Source organism: Salarias fasciatus, chromosome 13 (genome assembly GCF_902148845.1).
Source record: "Salarias fasciatus chromosome 13, fSalaFa1.1, whole genome shotgun sequence".
NCBI classification, from domain to species: domain Eukaryota; kingdom Metazoa; phylum Chordata; class Actinopteri; order Blenniiformes; family Blenniidae; genus Salarias; species Salarias fasciatus.
The window spans coordinates 19946869-19970182 of NC_043757.1; the positions used below are offsets into that span (position 1 = coordinate 19946869).

Consider the following 23314-nt stretch of genomic DNA (forward strand, 5'->3'; position numbering starts at 1 on the left):
TTACCGTGGTGCCAAGCAGCTGCGTTTCTCCGTTTGCTTGAGACGACTGAAGAAAAAATATTAATAAAATATAAATTGCAGATAGTTTGATTTTTTTCCTTAAAATGGACGACATTGGAGGCTTAGAAATCAGGTACGAAATTACTTTAATGATGCGGAACTACCGTCTGACTTATACAATTCAGCTATGCTAATATGGGCTCGTGTTTTTTCCGTTTAATGCTCTTCAGGTGGGCTCAGGGCTTCACAGACAAGGCTGTGGACTTTGTGGACAATGAAACAGTGTGTTACCGGTGTGGCAGTCACATCTGTTTCCTGAACCTGCACACCAAAATACTCAAAGTGTTTCCGAGTCCTGGCAGAGGGGTCAGTGCTCTGACAGCCAGTGGCAACAGTGGAGTTTTTGCTTTCTCCGAACAAAGACTGAGCCCATCCATATTTGTGTGCAGTTTCCCTGAGCTTCAGGTAAAGAACGAGCTCAAAGGTAAGGTCAGTAATATCATCCAGCTGTTCTGACTTAACTCCAGAGGTGAAAGATCTTTTTGGTGCTCTTTGTAAATGAAAAGTACACTAAATTACACTTACAAACACACTCCAAGCTGTAATTCAGCTCATTTCAGTTAGATTTTATTCATATCTATCCATCTTCCACCACTCATCTGGGACTGGGTCATGGGGGCAGAAGTCTAAGCAGAGATGCCCACACTTCCCTGTCCAAAGACACTTCCTCCAGCTCTTCCAAGAGACATAGTCTGTCCAGCGTGTCCTTGGTCTTCCCCGGGGTCTCCTCCCAGTGGGACATGCCTGGAACCCCCCCCCCCCCCCCCCCCCCCCCCCCTCCCCCGAAGGGAGGTGTCCAGGAGGCATCCTAAAGAGGTGCCCGAGCCACTCTAAAAGCTACTGCTATGATGAAACTGTCAAATGAACTTTCAACATCATTTCAACAAATCAGATGTGCAAGTCATTGGACTGCTTTATTGCCATTTGACACATCGCTCCAACCTCTGTTGAATCAGAGTTGTCCATGTTTTGAAAATACATGTTTTCACCCTGAATTACTGATACTATTGAAGACAGCATTTGTACAGATCACATTATCTATATTTAAACCATCTGGACTGTGGCTTTTTAGTTTTTTGTAGTTACCTTTCATGACACAACACTAACTGCAATGACTTTTACATTCAAATAAACTGAAGACAAAAAAGAGCTCTTATTAGCCACCAACACATTATTTATTGATCACTAAACAGTCAACCTTTAAACGGTATTATGACTGCATGAGACTACATATTGCAGAGTGATGATGACAGTGCAAAAAACCAGAAGGCTTGCCTTTTGCCATTGCTCCCTCTATGAACAGAACAATGACAAAGCAAATTGCAACATAGATGACTCATGATTGGGATGAGAGGCACAGACTGTAAACCTCCCGCTGCACTGTCAGGGATCTGTCGGAGAAAGATACCAAAGAACTTTGCCTTCTTCGTAATGAGGAGCTGAAGAAGTTATACTGCATATCCTTTAGGAGAAGACAGACAGAGAAAAGACACACATTACAGTAGAGAGCCAAAATGTTAGTGACGTGTATATATGAATTCCTGGAGAGTGAGAAATGAAAAGAGGCTCAGTGCATGAAATGTCCCAGCAGTCTAAACTTCAAGCAGTTTAACTTGGAAAAAGTCCAGGGTGACCTGAGCTGATCTTAACCATTTCTTAAATATGGAGGTTTTAAATCTGTCCTTAAAAATAACTGAAACTGGAAATTGGTTCAACATGAAAGGTGTGTGATCACTGAAAGCTTTACCTCTCATTGTTCTTATGGACATGCTAGGAACCTTCAGTCTGCCAGAACTATGAGAGCAGTGTTCTGAATGGATGATATACTGCATCAAAAGAGCTCTGACTTACCGATATAAATGGAGTCATGTTGTTAAGAGGTTTATGTCAGAATAAAGAACTTTACACTCTGTAAAAGTGTCCGTCCAAAACACTGGTTATAGGTCTACATTTATTGCTTACGCATTTTTTTCAATTGGAAACAGTGATTTTTTTTTTTTTTATTGCTGTTTGTCTGTTGACTTACACAGTGGATTTGTGTATTTCTAGAAACATGTCTCTTTGATTATTGGTCTTAGCATACAACATTTTTTTTTTTTTTTTTTTTTTTTTTTTTATTTATTTGAGTAACATGATAAAATAAAAACAAATCAAAATCACATCAACAAACAAAAATACAATGGTGGTACTCAAAGGGAGCAGGTGGAAGTTCAAAGAACTTATAACAGTCCCACCCCCCGTCCTGCACAATCAACAATCCAAAGTAGAAGAAAACAAAACAATTTGCACAAATAGCGTGCTCATTCAATTTAAGGATAGCAACAAAAAAAAAAACTGCAAACAATTTGCACAGCAGTGTACTCATTAAGTAAGTCTTTCTCAGGTGTTAGCCATTTAATTCTTCTGCATATTTCCGCATAAAATAATTTTTATATGTCTTTTTAAATTGCCCCAGTTCCTTACAGGTTTTAATATCATTTTCTAAATTATTCCATCGGTCCACACCACACCTGGTTATACACATGCTTTTTTGAGTTGTTCTAAAGTAAGGTTTTTTTAAGTCCATCTGTCCTCTCAAGTTATACGTCCCTTCTCTTGTACAGAACATTTTCTGGATATGTTCTGGGAGTATATTTACTTTAACTTTAAAGATGAATAAGTTAGTCTTAAACTCTATTAGGTCCCTGAATTTCAAGATTTTTGACTGGAGAAACAATGCATTTGTATGATCACGATAACCAGCTAAATGAAGGATCCTTATTGCTCTTTTTTGCAGTTTATACAAGACATCTGTGTTGCTTTTATATGTATTTCCCCAAACTTCAGCACAATATGTTAAGTGGGGTAGGATGAGAGCACAATATATGGTGAACAGGGATTTCTTGTCAAGGATATACTTGGATTTATTCATCAGGGCCACGATTTTTGCCACTTTAGTCTTGATTTTTGAGATGTGTTGTTTCCAACAGATTTTATGGTCAAGGGTTACACCGAGAAATGTGTACTCATAGACTCTCTCAATGGAAACATTGTCAATTTGAATTTGGATTTGTGGATTTATGTTACGATTTCCAAAGAACATAATTTTTGTCTTTAATATATTTAAGGACAGTTTGTTTGAGGCAAACCAGTTTTTCAGCTTACCCATTTCAATTGTGATCTCTTCCATCAATGTTTTCAGGTTCTCCCCTGAGCACAATATTGTTGTATCATCAGCAAATAGAACAAGTTTTAGTTTTTCAGAAACAGAATACAGATCATTAATGTACAATAGAAACAATTTTGGTCCCAGCACAGATCCCTGTGGAACGCCACATACTATGTTTTCACACATTGACCTGTGCTGTCCCATCTGGACATACTGTTTTCTATTTGACAAATAGGATTTTATCCAATTAAAAGCGATACCTCTAATCCCATATTTTTGTATCTTACTCAGAAGTATGTCATGATCCACAGTGTCGAACGCTTTCTTCAGGTCTATAAAGATTCCAACAGGAATGTGTTTCTTGTCAATACTGTCAGTGATTTCCTTTATAAGTTCCATTAGGGCAAGTACCGGTGACCTATTTTTTCGAAACCCGTGTTGACTATCATTTAGTATATTATGTGCATCAATAAATTCGTCTAATCTGTATGTATATAGTTTTTCTAATATTTTAGAAAATTGAGGCAGGATTGATATAGGTCTGTAATTTGCAAACTGGTCTTTTTCCCCACTTTTATGAATGGGAATGACTTTTGCTACTTTCATTAGATCTGGAAACCTTCCAGTTGTAAAAGACAGGTTAAAAATATGAGATAGTGGCATCGCAATTATATCAATGGCTTGTTTTATTATAGTTATGTCCAGGTCATCACAGTCCAAAGATTTTTTGTTTGAACATTTGTTCACCACGTCAATGATTTCATTTACATTCGTTACTTCAAGAGGCATAGAGTTTTGATTTAAAGGAACCTCAAAACACATGGGATCTAAGTGTGGAGTATTTATTGTTGAGGCTAATTTAGGACCGATATTTATAAAGTACGCGTTAAACTCATTTACAATGTCTTTCATATTTTCGATTTTTTTGCCATTATTTACAAAAGTATCCGGTATCGGAGAAACATTTGATCTTTTTCGTATAGCCATATTTATGGTATTCCATAGGCCTTTAATATTGTGCTTATTTCTTTGTAGCAGTGCACTATAGTACTGTTTTTTACATTTCCTCATTATATTTGTAAGCTTGTTTTTGTATCTTTTGTACTTAGTCTCAGACTCTTTAGTTTTCCTTTTCAAAAAGTGTAAATACAGCATGTTCTTTTTTTTGCATGCATTTTCCAACCCTTTAGTCATCCAAGGTATTGTATTTTTTTTCATTAAACATTTTGTTGTAATTATAGGGCAATGCAAATCATATATATTTTTGAACGTACTTAAAAAAGCATCATAAGCTGCATCCACTTCAGTTATTTCCAAGAGGGATTTCCAGTTTTGGCTTGCTAGGCTTCTTTTAAAAGCATTTATTGAATCATCATCTACTTTTCTTATATGTCTTATGTCGCACTTACCTACATCATTGCTTTTTTTAGATTTTAAGTTGTAAAGAACAAAAACGGGTAGGTGGTCACTTACGTCTGTTATTAAAATCCCGCTTGGTATAACTTCGTCCAAGACATTGGTAAATATATTATCAATTAATGAAGAACTATGAGGAGTTATACGTGTAGGTCGTAATATTTTTGGATATAAAGAAAGACTGTACAATGTGTTTAAGAAACTTTCTGACGGCTTATGTCTGTCAGATTTTAACAAATCAATATTAAAGTCTCCACATACAAACAGTTTTTTTTGACTCAAGTTCCCATATAATTTTTCAATAAGATCTATAAATATATCAATGTCTGAGCCATTTTCAAAATGATCCAGTCTCATTTGCTTCCTAACGGGGAAAATACATCTTTTCATTTGCATCACTGCTCTCTGGTCTGGGGATTTTCCCATACATTGTGGTCACACCCTCAATGTCTTCTTGGTTTTCCATCAATCTGTGTTCTCTGCTGCTTTTTCCAGTACGGAGTCATGGGATGCTGACGCCAAAACTAGATTACTTTGGGGAAAAGCAGCATACGCACATAGAGACATGTTCATACACACTCAATTCTCTTCTCACGGTAACCATTTTGTCAGGCCAGTTTACTTTGTTTGTTTGTTTGTTTGTTTGTTTGTTTGTTTGTTTGTTTGTTTTAATCTACAGAGCATTCACTATATTTTGCTGTAATGTTTTTGCTGTTCTTTATACCTGAGTGTTTTGTCTACCTGGTTTTCAGAGAGGATTCTGGGAGATGTTTATTGTAACAATACACTTACAGACAAATATTGAAACATTTAAATAAATAATTTCATTGGTAGCATTGTAGTTTCCAGGCATTCAACGAGAAACTGCTCAAAATCCCATTCTGCTGGAAAAGTTCATAACAGCGTATGTGAGGCTGGATCATTGTTCCCATCAGAATGTAGAGATCTGTGTCTTCTCTCAGCTCTTCAAGCCCAATAATTTAAACTATGCTTCATTGTGGCACCATGCTCGATCATTATTGACTCAAATACAAACTGAGACTAAGATTTTGATTCAAAACTCAAAACCATTACTTACCATTTACTGGTTGATACCAATAAAATAAACGATATATGTATTTTCATCTCGTAATTATATTGATAATGGGAGTCAGGATTATGTCAGTCATAGTCTGATTTCAAGAGTTGCTCTCAAACAAAAGTTTAATGAATTTTGCTTCTCTCAGAGTGATCAAAGTTCTATGAATAATTATAGTTGAAACGATTTGCTGAATGTGTTGTTTACAGGCTCTTCTTTTTATTGTGTGCAGAAATAAACCAGCATTACCTTTAAAGCAGCATTCATTTTTTTTTAATTCTTAGCAGAAGATTTGAATTTTTACTGCCAGGTTTCACCAATCTATCCAGCTATTATCTGACAGAATGTGTTTAATGTAGTTTCCGTTGCTTATATCTCTTCTCTTAGGAACAGCCCAACTGGACTACACATCTCTGACACTGAGTGATGGCGGTCCTTATTTGGGGTGTTGCTCCTCTCTTCCTGATTACAGCATTACAGTGTGGTAAGTCACTGAAGGCAGCACGCCACCTTACATTACATGCCACACTTTGTATTTGGAGCTGTGTTGATCCACATTAAACCACTTTGTCGTCATGACTGTTCGATGCAGGAACTGGGAAACTGCTGAGCCAATTTGTACACACCCACAAGCAGGGCGGGATGTCGTGTCTTTGGTGTTCAACCCTCTGAATTGGCTCCAGCTTTGTACGTTGGGCACAACATCCATCACTGTCTGGAATATCGAGAAGAGTGCCAATGTTCATGTCCTGAAAAAGAGGTAAAGCACAGCTGCCTGCACAAGAATGTAGCTATAATCCACTGATATGTTTTGACAGGCATTTCAGATGAATTACTCCATCAGTTTCACAATATTATCAGTTTTGGCTTTAGCCATGCAGAAAATAAAGTGAAGAGTAAAGGAAAATGTGAAACCTCTGTCATAAAATGCTCTATGTGTGTTGCAGTATGATCCAGCTTCCAGCAGCTGATGGTTCCTTTGCTGAAAGTCCGACATCTGTCTCTCAGATCGTCAGTAAAAACCTGCCCCATTTTGCTTCAGAGACACCTTCATCAACAAACTCAGGACTGAAGGGAGAACAGGCAGAGAGCATGATGGTACAGGCCCACCTTCACTTATACACAGATTAACTCCACTCGAGAAGCTTTATTTATTTGCAATCAGATCTGTTGAAACAGTTTGTGTCGCCTGTTGAAAAACAAATCCCAAATATACATGTATTTACTCAGATGGACCTCAGCAACAGAGTCCGCTTGACTCCCTCTGCCATCTGCTGGACAGCCACATCCAAACTTTATGTGGGCTGCACAGAGGGTTTTCTGCTCCTCGCAGATCCTGACAGCCTCTCTGTCTCCATCCTCTTCAACTCCACAAGTAAGCAAACATGCACATTGAAGCTTGTTGGATTTTGAAACTATTATAACGAATATTTCTATTTTTCATTCATTGTGTTTGAAAACCCTGAAAGGAAATGTCTAAACAGGAATATTAATGTAATATCTCGTTTGTGTTTCACTTTTGTTTAGCTGCTGATGCCAACCCTGAACTCAGCAAGAGCAACTTTCAAAGTTTGACTCTGAACAAGAATGGCCTGATTGCTGTTGGAGAGGTAGAAAGCTATACTTACATCGACTGCTAAGAGCACAAGGAGACTCCGGGACACTCTCATCTGAAATAACTGCTATTTTCACAGGATGGTGTTATGCACTGTTTGCAAATCAAAGGGACTCAGATCGACATCTCACAAACGTGGCAGTTAGAAAGACCAGTCGCCACTGTGAAGTTCTCTCCTGATGGGGAAACATTACTTTTATCCACCAGCACTGTAAGAGCTGATCTGTAAAGCATTCAAACATGTTATGAAGATCAGACATGAGAGAAAACAAAACTGAATTTAAGTCTAAGAGAGGCTCTTTTTGTACTTCAGGGGCAGATTTACACCGTGAACCCAACCCAGTCAGACGAGGTTGTGAAGGTCCTGGATGTTCTGAGCGGCAGCTTTGTGGCGGCAGCTCTGTTGCACAATAACAGGGACATTTGTGTGGTAAGCTTTCACTGTCATTCAAGAAGTCAAGTATCTGTTATTAGCATGTGCAGTTTAAGTGTGAGGAGTGATCATGTTCATTTTACTGGCTGCAGTCACTCAGACAGTCTGGAGACCTGCAGCTGTGGTCTCCTGATGGTGTCTGCCTTGGTTCCCTGTCTCTTCAAGTTCAGGTTAGACTGACACACTCATCTACTAGAATACATAAGTGACCTTAAATGGGTTTATAAGTATAATAGTTTGTTTTAAATGCAATTCAATAGCATAAATGTGTTTCTTCAGGTGACAAGCATGGCCTGCTGTCCAATTGCACATTACATAGCTGTTGGGACAGCTTCAGGTAACATACTCTTCATCGATCTAAATGAGGACCAGCAGCCTCGTGTGGTATATCAAATTTACCTCAACCACACAGCTGTGGATCACCTAGTGTAAGTATCCTCATCCTTTGTGATACAATTAAGTTTTAATTGGACTTTATTTATGTTGGAAATGGACAATATGCTTTATTTTTTGGAGATCACTGCATCTGAAGTTTATTTGACTGGAGAACTGATTTAATCTGAAGAAAGAAACAAAATGATCTGAGTCAAATGGTCCTCACTGATTGTTTGATATTTATAGATAGGAGACCAAGGTAATGATCTATGCAGATGGTGAGACTTTACAGATCAAATGTGATTTTTTTCAGTTGCAGATTTATTAAGTTGAAAAAAAGGGCCATCCTGTAGAGTATGTCATTAAAAACATTCAACTACAGCAGCTAAGCTCTGAGGGTCATTTGATCTCAGCGGGAGGTATACCTGCGTGTCGTCCGCATTCAAGTGAAAAGACACAATTTGCTCATTAATGAGATGGACGAGCAGGAACAGATAAATAGAAAGTAAAATCTGAGCTAAAATTAAACCCTGTGGTACACCACAGGCGATACAGACTTCAGAGGATATGCTCACCTCAGGTGAGCACAAAGGTTCTTTACAAACGAAAAGACAGGAACCAAGCAGTCCTTGGTGCTCACAGTCAGTTGGTCATTTAAAATATCTCACTCTACAAAGGTCAGTTTCTGGGCTACATAATGTTCAAAACCCAGACTGAAATTTCTGAAAGATATTATTGTGACATATAAAAGACAGAAGCAGTGTGGAAACCACTTTTGGGAACGCTTTGGACGAAAATGGTAGTTTTGAAATTGGTCTAGAATTGTTTAAACTAGAGAGGTCATGCTTTTGTTTTATTCAATTGAGCTGTACCAAAGTATGTTTTAAGCCCTTTTTTAAACTAAGGATAAAGCCAAGCTGTATAAATGACTTAAGATCACTGTGTAAAGGGTGCATTTGAAGTGTTTTTCCCAAAAAAAAAACAACTCAAAACTCATCCTCAAAATTACTTTGAGGATAACAGTTTCTTCCAATTCTGGTTCTAAAATAAAAATGCTTTTCCAGTTTTGACCAAGAGGGACATTTCCTTCTCGCAAGTGGCTCAGATTCTCACATGTACGTGCTGGATGCAAGGCCATCAAAGAGGTTTGAAGTCGTAGGATACACGGGTGGGTCCTCTTTTATCATTTCTAATACTTTAATATTCCACTGCCCTCTTGTACTGTATTGTCAATGCTTTCATGTATCATTACAACAACACTTGTGGTATCTTTCTCTAGTTGCTCCAGGATCCATTGTGTCTCTTTCCACTCAGTGCATTCGCGACAGTGAGAAGGTGAAAGTGCTGTTATTATGCGCTGGGCAGGGCAACCTGAATCACGATGGCGAACTGCTCCTATTGCTTTCTCTGCCTGCCACAAACCTGAAAGGTAACTCACTCCCAGCCCTGATTGTAAAAAAGTATTTGATATATGTCCGAAGTCAGCAATGACTAAAACTCAGAGCAAAGTCCAAGAGGGAAGAGAACAGCCGTATATTTGACACATGAGTCATAAAATCATGTGGTGTTGACCTAAAGCAATTCAACAGAATCACAGAGAACTTATGGAGTTTCACTGTTTTGCAATCAGTTTCTGATGAATCATCTTGTGTGGGTGAGGAGAGTTATTCAAAGCAATTAATGAGAGCAAACGACATTACAATTGGTGTCCTTTATTTTTTTCTTAAGGCAGTTTTATGAATATGTGAGCAGTAAGGGCTACAGTTGCCCTTATATGCACATCAGACTCGACCTTTTTCGTGTTGTTACTTTTGTTTCAACACTGAAATTCATTTCTTCAAAAAAAGTTATCGGGCCGAGATGTTTCACTTCACATTCAAAGACATTCCCAAGATAGATGAAGAGTTTTTTTGTCCAAATGTTTAGACGTATTGTCACTGATGTTGTTGCGCACAGCACCACAGCCAAGTGGTTTGTAAGAACACACGGCGTGTTTACACAGAAGCTGGGAAAGATGAGCTGAACAATCCATAAAATACAGAAGTCTTTACTGGAAAGAGCACTCAGTCAGTTTAGACGTGCGGCCACAAATAAAATTGGACTCTGATGTGTTGTTCATATGATACAACATTTGAGGGATTTAGACAAAAGTGCCAAGTCTATTTAAGGAGAGTATTAACATGTGTATATTTAGACTGAGATCTCTGTTAGCAGTCAAATTTACAATTTGCTTAACAGTTTCTGATATCTGCTTCATACTTTCCATCTCATGGCAACTCCAGAAACTGTAGACAGACATGGCGGCCTTTCTTCTGAAGTTCTCAAGGCAACCAGATATAAAGTCCCCCATCCACTGAAGTCCTGTGTTCTGGGGGCTGGTGAGGTTTTTGCGTACTGCCAGGAGAAAAAAGCCCTACAGAGATTTCAGCTTCCTCAGGTTTGTGTAAGTTCTGTCAAGATGTGAGCTTCCCTTATCACACACTCGAACCGAGTTGAGTTGATGGTCGCTGTAAGCCTCCCGCTCTCTGTCTGATCCACTCAGGATACAGACGCCTCCAGCCAGCAGGCGCTCCAGCTGGATCCACAACAGGAAGAGAGGGCTCACCCGCTGGGCCCTGCCTCTCTCCTGCTGTCCCCCCACGGCTTGTGGCTGGCTTCGGTGGGCCGAGATGGCCTACTACGACTTAGAGAGACCGCTTCCTTGGTCAGGGATGATTTCAATAGTTCCGTTCTTCCAAAAGTCACATTAATAAATCACATTTTTATTTTTTTTTTGTGTCGCTATTTCTGCACCTGCAGGAGCGGTACGTTGAGCTGCAGTGCCACTCGTGTCGCCTCGGCGGAGTTGGGAGTGTTTCCTTCTCCCCGGACAGCCTCACACTGCTCACCACCGGCTTCGCGGATGGCTCCCTCGTCTGCTCTAACCTCAGGTGAAACAAGCGGCGAGCAGTGCCTCCACAGCGAACAGCAGGGGGAACTGTTTGAGAAGTAGTTTCTTCTGTTTCCATTGCAATGAGGGGCAGAAGTAAATAGACGGATGAGTGTCCAGCGAGTGCAGGAGAGTCACGATCCACAGGAAGCCTGAAACGTGACAGAATTCACGGCACGATCTCTCTGCTGAATGTGAACACACTCTCAGTCTACGTCTGGCTCATCTGCCCACTTTCACACACATTGTTTAAGCACTTATTTTAGTATATCTTTACCTATTTTGCTGTTTATTTGAATTATGTTGAGCAGTAAATCCCATGAAGAAAATACATTTCTTTCATACACAAAGTGGGATCCATTTGTTGTTGATAATAATAGTAATATTTTAAAAACAACACTGCTGTCCAATCAAAGCCATAAACATTTATTACAAAAATGCAATTTTTCAAATCAGCTCTGTGTATCTGGAACTTTCTAATAGAAACCCATGACTTTATGGTTTTGAACTACTGATGGTTGAACATAATCTGAACTGATGCTGTTGACTGGAATAAGGAATTCACATGTTTACAGTCTAATTTGTTTTCTGTGGCTCCATCCAGAGCTCAGGGCGTCGACGCAGACAAAGTCGGTGAAGCCACTCAGTATAGCCGGCGTATGGCTGAAAACTTGAAGGACATCTTTAATACTGAAAACCCCGTTCTTGCTGGCTTTCCTGTGTGGGGGTTTGCTGCAGGGATTAAAAAACAAAAGGAGATTGAGGTAAGAAAAAATAAATATAGATAAATAATATATTATGATAAATTTATTATCACATAATCAAAGCTAGTGCAGTGTAATGCAGCAATCCACCAATCATTTTGTTAATTTCTCATTTCCTACCATAAATACCATGTAGTAATTATTCGTGTGCCATGTGTTAATGCACAATAGGTGAGTGGAAGAACATCTGCGGACATGGCAGAGCAAGACGAGAGCGCCAGCCGTCTGTGTGCTGCACATTGTCACCCCACCTGGTTGGAAAGCCGGCGAGAGGCAGTCAGTGACATTTTATGATATTTTTAGTTGCGGCACAAGATGCGATGAATGTGTTTAAAAATGTTTCGGGTTCCTGTAATGTCTTACAGTGGCTTTGTGACAGCGCCCGTCACACCTGCACGTGAGGCCGAGTGGCGGAAACAGCTGCTGTTTTTGGCATTCGCTCCCTCTGATCAACAGCTTGAATTATCATGACTTACAACAAAGTCAGCCAGATAGTTAGCAGCAGGTTATGGAAATAAAGCAGAAGAACATTTGTGAAAACCTGTTGAGTATTTCCTCAGCCAGCACAGACCAGCGAGGGTGTCAGGTCAGGTGAAGGTTTCACACCACACTGACAATAATGCATGGGAAAGAAGCAGCTTTCATTCTTCACCGGAGTGCTGGGTCACATTTCTTTTTTCTGTCATGTCTCAGATTTTCTATAAATGTATGATTTGATTTATTTATTTATTATTATTTTTTTTTTTACATTTTTGCTGTGTTTTTACTGTGACACTATCTCACAATTATAATGCATGTCATAAACAGGTCATAAAAGAAGACAATGAGAAATATTTTGAGACAAAAAGAAACCTGAGAGAAACCATCAAGGAGTTACGTGATGCTGTAAGTGCATATTAATGTATTTTCTTGTGTCTGTAGAATGAAAAACTGAAAAAGAAAGAAAAAATTATCGTGGGGAACAAAACTTACACAACATACACAACAGCATATGAATTGTGCAAGAGACCCAGGAATAAAGTAAAAAGAAATATCTACTCATTCAATGAGGTTCTGCTTTAAAGTTAATAGAGACATGAACATGTTGATAATTATATCAGTTATAAGGATGCATTCAAAGAATACTGTGAGCATTGTACTGTGAGTTGAAAATACTTGCAGTTGTTAAAATGTATGGCCCGAGCTTGAACAAAGTCCCTTTTTTATTTACAGATAGAGTCAATGATACTCGGTAGCAAATCTTTTAAAGAAATCAAGTGTGAATATCACCAATTTAAAGACTTTTTTTACACAACAAATTTTGAAATATTTATGACATAAAACAGTTTTACTTTGACTTGAAAGTATTAACATGTCAATAGGGGTGTAAGTACTTCAGTTCATCCCCTGTACAAGTGAGTGATGTTCAGTCCTCAGTTTTATTGATAACCAGCACATAAGGCATATCCAAACAATCGATCAGGTGAACAGAAGAAAGTGTATATATTTTTCAGCGCTGTTATTTCTGAAACACATGGAGATGTTAAAATGTCTGAGTGATGTCCTCTCTATGTGCAGATTCAGCAAATGGCTCATGAAAATGAAGACCTCCCAGAGCAGCACTTTAACCTGAATGCGGAGGAACAGAGTAAATATGAGGCCATGGTGGAGCAGGAAGTCACTCGGGTATACAGTAAATATAGTTATTGCAAAACAGCGAAAACAAAACAAAACACAATCTTACTACCTTTTACTATACAGATGCTGCTTTGTAAAAGTGAATCTTCTCTTGTCCCCACATTTTCAGGTGAGAGCTGAAATCAAACAGGACATTTTAGAGAAATGTTACCTGTATGATGTCCTGAAGAGAGAATGCTGGGATTCTGTGAAGGTCAAAGGCAGAGTCATTAAGGTAAAACTGCTTTGAGAGAAAACTCAAACAGAAGATGGATCAGTGCTGATTTTCCACTTCTGGCTGTCCACTGCAGGCCTTTCACTCTGATCTCAAGGTGCAAAACTACCCTCTGAGAGAGCGGACTCAGAAAGAGCTGGAGGAGCTCCGCAGGGTCGAGAATATCGGGAAGCTTGAAATGGCTGCTGCCACCGTAAGCAAAACTGATCCAAAGCGCTAAAATAACGTGTGGTCTAGATTCCACCGCAAAGAAAAGCACCTGAGATGAATTAGAAGCAATTCACTCACACATGTAGCGTCTGCGTTTGAAATGCAGCGTTTTCTTAAAGCCATGGCGACGCAGACTCTTCAGTATGTGTCACCATTACATATGCAGATTTTTACAGTGAAGCCAGTCAAGTCAAAACAAGCTAACAGCTGGAAAATAATTTGATGCTTTGAATCGCAGTCCTCCGTTTAACCTTCCACTGTTGTAGCTTTTTGAAATACTTGAATACACGCCAGTCCAGCCATGTTGTTTTGAGATTTATATCTATGTGGCCTAAACTGTTATCAGCGAGCTCAATTCACCGCCATAATGCTTAGATAGACGTTATAATCATATGGATACTGGGTAAATGGGTAATCACTTCTCTCCTGCAGCTCAGCGACATGAAGCCTGAAGAGCAGAGGGAGGAGCAGCATGGAGCAGCAGAGAGTGTTTCTCTGGCAGGGAGCTTCTCTGCTCAGTTAGGACATTCAAATCCTTTCATCTATGATCAGTTCTGCCTTATAACTACAGAGCAGAGGATCAACCAGATCATTCTCCTGCAGGTCAGAGAGCCTGTCCCCGAAACTGTGAAAATGTGTGTGAAAAATTTTGTGATTCATAGAAATGTAAAAGAAATTGCACCAAAGTGTCCTTTCAACTGCCTGATTAATAAAACCTCACCGAGATATTTTATTTTCAATCATAAAAAATAACTTCTTTTTTTTATGCAGGATGTGATTTATTGCATCAAGACAGCTTTCAACAGTGAGTTCGAGGCCCTGCACAGGCAGAAAGTGCAGGAGCTGAAACGTTTGAGCGACAGGAACCGACGCGTCAGGGAGCTCATGCTGCAGCTGGACATCGACGAGGAGCTCTGGGAGCCCGGCATGGCCGACAGCGAGTGTCCAGAGAGGCTGCTCACCGTTGAGGACTCTGAGGTTCCAAGCTCAAACAAAGCCACATGCTGAAGTGCTCTGTGCCACATGCAGTTTATTTCCGTGTTCTTCCTCACAAATGTGAAAGATGATGTTTCAGTTCATGACTTTGTCTTCGTTCCACTCTAGATAAAAGCAGAAAAGTATCTCACCCCTGAACAGAAGGAGGAGGAGGAGAGGAGGAAGCTGGAGGAATTGACTCATTTGGCTGCTCAAGTAGGCTGAAATAATAACTATTATTGATTTTCACCTCATGACTATAGGAAATTCTCACAATTAATACATCCAAACCATCAATATCGGAGTTCTTTTTTTGTTGCAGTCTTTAATCCCTCAGGATATGTGTTCACTTTTTGTCACATTGATGTTTTGTTTTGGGCGTGCAGGAAGATGCCAGTAGAGGAAGGGCTCTTGATGACATGATGGAGGGGGTACTTCAAGTCAAGAAAGAGGACATCTTGAAGAAGGTGAAAAAAAAGTTATATGAAAAAAGTAATATTTTGAACTAATTGCTCTCTATTTGAAGTATCTGAAGGCTGCATACAGATGTGTCATATTTAAAACCGGACATGCTAGTAGTTCTTAAGTTGTGACAAAATCACTCTGTTTCATTTAGTAGTGATTCCTTTTTCAGCTGGATTGACTAAATATTTATTTGAAAGTCCATTAGCAGTATTATGGAATGGTTTGTTTTTTTTTCCTGCAGGAATACTTGAAACAAATGATTTTGCTGAACCTGAAAAACAAAGCTTAGTCGTTTTTCCAGATTCATACTGACAACCGGATAAGAACAAATTATTTGAAAATGACTCTTCACCCTCCTTTATTTTATAAATAAGTAAAGACAACTTGCTTCCTGTGAACTTCAGCAAACCTCCCAGTTTGCTGAAGTGTGTCCCAGTTGAATTAGACAATTCAGCATGAAGGGCACATACTTTCTATTGAATTTACTCCACAGGAAATACCTCCGCCTGAGTGTGTTTTGCCCAAAACTGAGGAGGAGAAAAAAGCCTACAAGGAGTATGAAAAAAAAGTCAAAGAACTCAGTGAAGAGAAGGAGACTTACAGAAGGGTAGGACAGAAGATGCATTTACATTTATAGATCAAAATTCATTGATGGCTGGTGTTTGGTATAAGTGACCTATGATTGCTTTTGTTACAGTCCTTAGAAACTGAAGTGAAAAAACTGCAGAACTGCACCATGGATGCAACCCATAAAATTGATGAAACTTTGACAAAATTGTTGGAGAAGAAAGAGAAATATGTCGTAGCAATTTACCAGGTGAGCAAATACACAGTACAGTGCATGAAAATCCAATTTATATACAGGAAAAAGGAAAGAAGCATCAATTAAAGAAGAAAATCAGGAAGGAGACACAATGACTATCATGGCATTGGAATATAGGATTGACAGGAAGTTTCTAATAGCTTCTTTTCTCATGAGTGCCTTGTCTTTCACTCCTCCTTGTTGTCTTTTACAGGAAGAGCTCAAGATTACTTATCTTGTCGAGTCAGTCCTCATGGAAGAAGAGATGAATGATCGCGAGCTGGAGATCAAGCTCAAACTTGAAAAAATGGAATTGTACAAGGTTAGTAAACTGTGATGTAGCAACACTTGAGGAATTTATGAGTGGCAGCTTCAGAATCTGAAGGTAATGGGAGTCGTGTTAATCCAGCTCCTGGTAAATATTGCCATCGTTCAGGCTCGCATGTGCCAACCTGCGGACCACATGGATTCACAGACTGCTGCTTCGCTGCTATGCATAGAATTTCATGACTTGCGTTTCTCTCGTCAGGATGAAATCGTCGAGGAAGTGAAGAGACAAGAGGAAGAAGTTAAAGTCTTTCACGAGGCCTACGACTGCATCGTGGCTGAAGACAAAGTAAGCCTGCCAACAAAGAGCTAATGTCATTCTGTCTGTGAGCGATGAGGGACATTAAGAGGGTTTTATCCTCCGTATCTCCAAAGATTCTTGACAAAGACTTCAGGAAGGACTTCTTTGATGTCCCAAACTCCGTGGTTGATGCCCTCTATAAGCTGTTCAAACGTCGCCCCCGGTTTGTAACGCCCACAGAGTTTCATGAGTAGAATAATGTATGTGAGAGTTAACTGTTCAAGACGGTCTTTTATTCCTCAGGGTTCAAAAGATGAGGGCCCAGGTTGACATCAACCCCAGCCTGCTAAAGGAGCATCGTCTGTGTGCCTCTCTGCCTCCTGATGCACTCGGCAAAATGCTCAAAGCCATGGAGGACCTGGACTCCCCGGAGAATATGCCCGGGGGCTTGAATCCTTCGATCTGGGAGAGGTTTTGTGCCATCCGAAGAACAAAAGTAGAGAGTGAGCATCAGGTAATATGGTGGAGATGTGAAAGACTGAGAATACATCATTACACATACTAATATGCAACCAGCATAACATTTTCAAGTCTTTTCACTCACATAAATCCTTCTATTTCACCTGTTGACAAAAGTATGTTGACTTAATCTACACAACTACTATAATTATGTGGCACACCCAGATATTAAACTGTCAGTATTCCATGTTCTCTACAGGTCAAACTGAAAGCTCTGACTCTGGCTGAGATGCAGGCGTTTCTGCAGAGGAGGCGAGACGAGGAAAAGGCTGCCGAGCAGGAAATCAAAAACCTCAGTGAAGCACTTGAAAGGTACAACCGTCATTACAAACAGTCGTCACTGAGATCAAAACACCAGATGGCCGAAATGATTGCAGTATCTGAAACGAGGGATTTTTTTTTTTTTTCTCGTCCAAGGAATTGTTGTCTGACATGTTGTTTCTTATGCTGAAGTGTTCATCGGGAGAAGAACCGACTCCTGACAGACACCATGGTCCAGGTGATACTGAAGCAGGGCCAGGTGGAGCTGTCAGCCACAGACCTGACTGTCGACTACACCGACCTCATCCTTTACCACAGGAGCGTGGTGGATCACCTCCGGAAACAGATCAGGGTCAGCAGCAAACAACACAGACACTCTAGATCCTGGAAACCAGGAATAAACAACTTCGATTATTGTGAGGGCCCCAAGAATTGAACCGAAGTTTTACCAAATCCATCTGTCACAAGGATTTAGAGCAAATAAGGCAGCGAGTTAAATAAAATCAACCATGTATCTCTAGCTTAGACCAACATAATATTTTATTTTACCTTGATATAAACTCAGCTTTCAAGTCATTTTAATTTGATACTTTGATCAAATTTTCTGTTTGGGGTTTAAAAATGAGCCGTATTCAGCCTGTGATTAAAATATGTGTCTGTCAAATGATGATTTATGACAACAGATGCTTGGAGAGGAGAAAATAGCCACCATGGTGAAGCGCAAAGACGTCCGTAAGGGCACGATCCAGCTGGAGTGGGAGCACAAGGTGCTGAGGAAGAAGATAGAGGACCTCCATGACAAGGCCAGGAACATCAAGATGTTACGGCTCTCAGAGGAGCAACGACATATGACCGTAATTATGTTTTTGTTCTACTCAGTTTTCTGTTTACTACATCTTATTTTCCTTTAGTAAACATTTCTGACGTGTTAATTATAAAGCCAAAGCTCTCAGAAAGTTGTGTACCTGCTTGAAATTATAATGAGATGTCTGTTTTTTGGTGAAATGGTATTCCTGTCAGCCGCCCCGGCCAAACCTCAGTCTACGATATGAAGGCAGGTATTTGGGTTTTGGCAGCAGCTGATGTTTTGCATGCAGAAGATTATTACCATCCTCCAGCACAGATGGAGGATCTTTTATTGAAGACACTCGGCCTTTTCACGCCAGCTCCGCACCCTCGCCTTTTTTTTTTTTTTTCACTTATTAACACTCATCCAACAGGTGGAGACTGGTTAAAGGTGCCCTCTCTCCTCACTTCATGCCATGTTAACAGCTTTACCAGTCAGATTCTGCGTTCGAGAACAATTTGTTCTTCGTTAGGTCGTGCGTGCCAATCTGAGGCGTGCACCGGCAGTTTCGCCAAACGTTGACGGGACAATACTTTACTCTCAGTGAAACCTTCAAACCCTTTCATGCCCTAACTCACAGGAGTCGAGATAGTTATGAAAAGAACAAATTTGAATTGGGGTAGTTGAGAAGAGATTAAGCTTACTCATTCTGAGCAAGCTGATGAGCATGGCATGAGTTTCCATGTGCGAATGCCAGTTTCCTCTTCTGGCAAAAGGTTCAGGTAGCTTTTTCAGCTTCCTCTCATTGTTTTAGGCTCCCGAAACCATAAGAGAGAAAAAAAACTGGCTATAAACAAATCCACCCTGAGGAATCCTGAACGCTTTACGATGGATCGTTTCCCACAGCTGGTGTGGCATCCATCATGAAAATCCTGAGAGCAGTCATTTGATAGATAATCCTGCTTTTTTACATAATTTTTACTGCTAACTTTGTGACTTTCTGCACACCACTTATCCTCTTTTAATTTGCAGCATCTCAGCAAAAAGGATCAAAACAGTGAAATGTCCAAGCAAGTTTCCACACTGGAGAAACATTTAGCTTTGATGAAAAAGGTAACAGAAAGCTGGTGATCTGATCTCATTACTGATGAGTCGGGTCATTGTTCAAGTGAAGCCACTTCCATTCCGTATTTCAGACTCATTTAAAGAGTGTGCAGCAGCTCGTCAGAAACATCGAGCGGATCAACAGGTCGACAGCGAAGAAAGCTGAGGAAAACGCTCTTTTAGAGCAGCAGCTTCTGGACATGCAGCTCAAACTGGCACAACTCAGACACAGCTGCAAGCCTACAGGTAGCGAAAACAGTAATTTTAGCTGTAAACACGGCAGGGGAAGATTTCCTCCGCGCCTGGCTAATACGACTTCTTTTGTCTTCAGCTTTTGAGGACAACGAGGAGGCGAGAGCAGAAGAGCGCATGCAGGAAATCGCCAAGATGAGCAAACTAAAGGAAGTGGCCAGAGCACAGGAGCAGACGCTGGCTCTCCTCAGAGCAGAAGTCGAACGTCTGACCAGGAGGAACTTTCCCTCTCTGGATCAGCTGAAACACAACTGAGCAAAAAGCTTTGTTTTGCAACACTTTATTTACGCTTCTGTACAAAAACATGAAACATGAAATATATAACTTCTCTGTGAACGACGGTTTTAGCAGCAACAAATTAAACAATTAACCTCACTAAACTGAGACTGTTTGTTTGTAGTATTAAGATGAACTGAAGACATTTCAGAGTTTATTTTCAGGCGGTGAAGTCCTCCTCTGTGCGGTCGAAGTGCAGAATGCCGTCGTCCAGGTTAAAGAGGTCGATGAGCTCCGACAGGTCGGCCTTCCTCCCGTCTATCGGGACCTGAGACTGGAGCTCGTACAGCGCAGCCTGAGCACAGCTCCGCCACTTCTTGATCAACGTTTCGAGTTGTGTTAAATCATTCTGAGGAGAGAGAGTGTTGACAAATTAAATTTTTATTTAGATCCAAGTTCCCACTGACTTACCACTCTTTCAACACACAGACGTCAACTGCTTGTCAGTAATTTCTTAACATATTTAACACTGAACTACTTTATGCAAATGTTTTGAAACAGGGAGGCAGTGGATGCCTGATGACCAGGATTCAAATGTTTAAAGTGGCCGGTACCTTGCTTCTGTACATTTTAACCATCTTGAGTCTGCGCAGAGTCTCCATTTTGTCTTTCACCTCCTTCCTCAGCTGTTGTGCGAACTCCTCTGGGGTGAGATGTGTTGTCTCGGGCATGTGTCCAGCGAGGCTTTCACTCCCTTCATTACTGTTTACATCAACGCCACGCACGGCGGTTGGAGGACTATTAACAGCCTGCCGATGGGAATCTGCCGAAACTTGTCGGCCATTCTCCTCCTCCTCCAAGTCATCGACACAAAGGCGTTTGGCCACAGAGAGGGGCGAGATGAAAGAGCGCCTCGATCTCTTTAGCCTCTCCTTCAGGGAGGCGCTCAGCTTCGGGTGATGCTGTGGGATGACGGTAAAACGTGAATCAGAGAGAGAACTGGGTGTTCCTTTTTCAGATGAAATGTGGGGGGAGGCCAATGCACTAAACTCTCTGTAGACTCATTCCATTTAAAGTCATACACATAGCAGATTGTGAATCTGGATTCTGTATGTGTGTGTGTGTGTGTGTGTGTGTGTGTGTGTGTGTGTGTGTGTGTGTGTGTGTGTGTGTGTTAGATGTGGCACTGTTCATGGCCACAAGACTTCAACATGCCTCTTAAATCGGACACTATACAGTACTGGGTAAACATGACATTTTTTTTCTGATTGTCTAAACAATACACTGACTTAAGATTCATCCACACTACACTGAAACAAGTGAGGAGCCAAATAAACATCTTGAAACAAATACGACCTCATTTCACATGTAAATAAATCATTTAAACTACAGAGCACTGTCATTGCCATATTGTAAAGGTCAGTTCAGTATATTATGCATTGTGATATAAGCATTTCTATATAATCTGTGTGACTGCCACAGCAGTGACACTCATGCTTTTACACAAACTCTTGTTTTGTAAGTTACATTTGTCTCAATTACATGCAACCCAAATGTGTCTTCAAACATAATTATTAGTTTTGTCCATCACTACAGCCACCTGGGGAGAACAGAACTCCAGGTGGACTAGTTTTTGTCTGACCATTGAACCATACAGGCCTTATATGTGTATTATTATTCATAATAAAGTGAGCTCTACTAATATATTTTACTGACTGCTTTCTGCAGCTTTCAGTCTTGCTGTCTCCTTCCTGTGAAGCATGTGGAGCTAAATACATGTAAACTAATGTCAAATATATAAAATAAAGCACTCACCTTTCCCTCGTTATCTCCAAAGGGGCTTGACTCAGCTGAACTACAAGGAGACCGCTGTGCGGGCTGACATTTGGCAGATTTAGGAGTGAATTCCATCTCTAGACTGACTTTGAATCGTTGTTTACTTGAACATTCAGGCTGTCATGTTAGCCTGCAACACCACACAACACCACACAACACAACACGGAAAACCGAACTTAAAAGGGCAAACCCGCCACTTCCGCTTCAAAAACAAGAGACAACTACAGCCGCAAAAGCTGTCAAATAAAACAGATTTGGCTCTGAAACAGGAATAAAACTCGAACCGATAAGTTTTGGTCGTGCTTTTCCGTATTTTTGCGGGTTGAAGCAGACGAGCTGTGATTGGAACAAATGCGATGACGTATGGCCGCAGTGCGTCTTGGGAAATGTAGTTTTTAAAAAAATGCAACAAAAAGTATTTTTCACCTAAACAATTGAGTTTCATTAAGGTCAAAACCTTTGAAAAAGCCTTTGATTAAATAATAAGATGATTTTTGAGATTAAATAAGTCAAACAGACAAAATAACTAATAATAAGAGAATAAAACTAAATGACCTTTTTTAAAGTAATGCATTTATGTAGGAGAACAGTTTTGTATTATACCTTCAGACTGTTTTCAGAAACATGATCCCACCTTTGTTTTACTTACTTGGCTTTGCTCAATTATTGGAAATCTCATAGTATCATAATTATGTTACCTAATCTAACAATTGAGCCTACAAAGCCATATATTGCTGTTTACATAACTTTAAGACTTCAAGACTGCAGAAAATAGAAAAGAATGAGTCTTAACTGCTCAAGGACGTAATAATTTTTACTTTGGTAAAGAAAGAAAAGAGGTAAAATACCTATTTGTTGAACTAAGACACATATTTGGGGGAATGTGTGGGATCTCTTTTTGATAGCTGATGTCTTAGTTTTTACTGAAGGATCCTGTGAAACTGGACTCCCTGAAGCTGCCTCCCACTGCTGTGTTCTGGTGGGGGATTTACTGGTGACGCTACTGTGCTAAAAGGAAGCAGACAGTCACGTTTGATGGAAGGGACTTGTGTTGTTGCCCTTGTTACTAGGGCCGACTCATGTTGTGAATCATTTCTTCTCACATGTTGATTCATCTCCTTCAAGGCATGTTTTTAGCCCGCCACTCATTGTTTTCCAGATCTTGCTGATGCTGTGTTTTCTTCTAATTTCTGTCTCTCTGTAGCCGTGAGGTGAAAGGTGTGAATTAAAAGTTGTTGCTGCCCGGACTTGTACATCAACACTTGGACGTTTTATATTACCCACCCCAGGGAGCTGGGGATTTTTAACATTTTATGTGGATGAATCTTGCAAGGTTGAGGGTTGAGCATAATTACCACGTGTGAGTCAAGATTCCTCTCTTTTGCCATGTGTTTCTTTTTTCATTTTTACCCTGAACAGTTGACATAAAATATTGCTTTGCTCCACTGTGGTGTACATGCAATGCGGCACTGTTGTAGGTTTACAGAATCTAGAGGCCATGTGAGACAATGAGAGGGAGCCAGGTCTCTGATCCGATGGGCAAGTTCTGTGCTCATAAATTCAGTCTCATGTCATGTTTGTACCGGATGATAATTCCTGTCCAGATGCAC

The 23314-nt window shown here is 40.2% G+C and overlaps 2 protein-coding genes across 2 annotated transcripts; one reads left to right on the forward strand and one right to left on the reverse strand.

The window, feature by feature from the left end:
- The first annotated feature begins 104 nt into the window (after positions 1-104).
- cfap43 (cilia and flagella associated protein 43) lies at positions 105-19978 on the forward strand. The gene is made up of 38 exons (XM_030106681.1): positions 105-133; positions 231-484; positions 6090-6186; positions 6295-6462; positions 6650-6800; positions 6933-7077; positions 7230-7312; positions 7397-7528; positions 7631-7747; positions 7843-7920; positions 8030-8178; positions 9190-9293; positions 9405-9554; positions 10408-10562; positions 10668-10829; positions 10925-11055; positions 11659-11818; positions 11990-12094; positions 12626-12703; positions 13376-13483; positions 13605-13709; positions 13786-13902; positions 14352-14522; positions 14691-14897; positions 15024-15110; positions 15281-15361; positions 15853-15966; positions 16057-16176; positions 16376-16483; positions 16691-16777; positions 16864-16952; positions 17033-17243; positions 17448-17560; positions 17702-17861; positions 18193-18363; positions 19329-19409; positions 19493-19646; positions 19732-19978. Exons 1-38 carry the CDS (start codon positions 105-107, stop codon positions 19905-19907), a joined length of 4908 nt encoding a protein of 1635 aa, XP_029962541.1. The 3' UTR covers positions 19908-19978.
- Positions 19923-22034, reverse strand: sfr1 (SWI5-dependent homologous recombination repair protein 1). The gene is made up of 3 exons (XM_030106920.1): positions 21684-22034; positions 20483-20830; positions 19923-20277 (listed from the first exon to the last, which is right to left on the reverse strand). The coding sequence occupies exons 1-3, from the start codon at positions 21777-21779 to the stop codon at positions 20089-20091; spliced, it is 633 nt and encodes a 210-aa protein (XP_029962780.1). The 5' UTR covers positions 21780-22034; the 3' UTR covers positions 19923-20088.
- Between the last annotated feature and the right edge of the window lie 1280 nt (positions 22035-23314).

Bases quoted from the DNA above. Each gene is read 5' to 3' on its own strand.
- cfap43 (XM_030106681.1), top strand. From the start codon at position 105: ATGGACGACATTGGAGGCTTAGAAATCAG. The intron at 485-6,089 runs GTAAGGTCAGTA...CTCTTCTCTTAG, and splicing joins GGTAAAGAACGAGCTCAAAG to GAACAGCCCAACTGGACTAC. The intron at 17,561-17,701 runs GTACAACCGTCA...CTTATGCTGAAG, and splicing joins CTCAGTGAAGCACTTGAAAG to TGTTCATCGGGAGAAGAACC.
- sfr1 (XM_030106920.1), bottom strand. From the start codon at position 21,779: ATGGAATTCACTCCTAAATCTGCCAAATGTCAGCCCGCACAGCGGTCT. The intron at 20,831-21,683 runs GTGAGTGCTTTA...GTCATCCCACAG, and splicing joins TTGGAGATAACGAGGGAAAG to CATCACCCGAAGCTGAGCGC. The intron at 20,278-20,482 runs GTACCGGCCACT...CTCTCTCCTCAG, and splicing joins TTAAAATGTACAGAAGCAAG to AATGATTTAACACAACTCGA.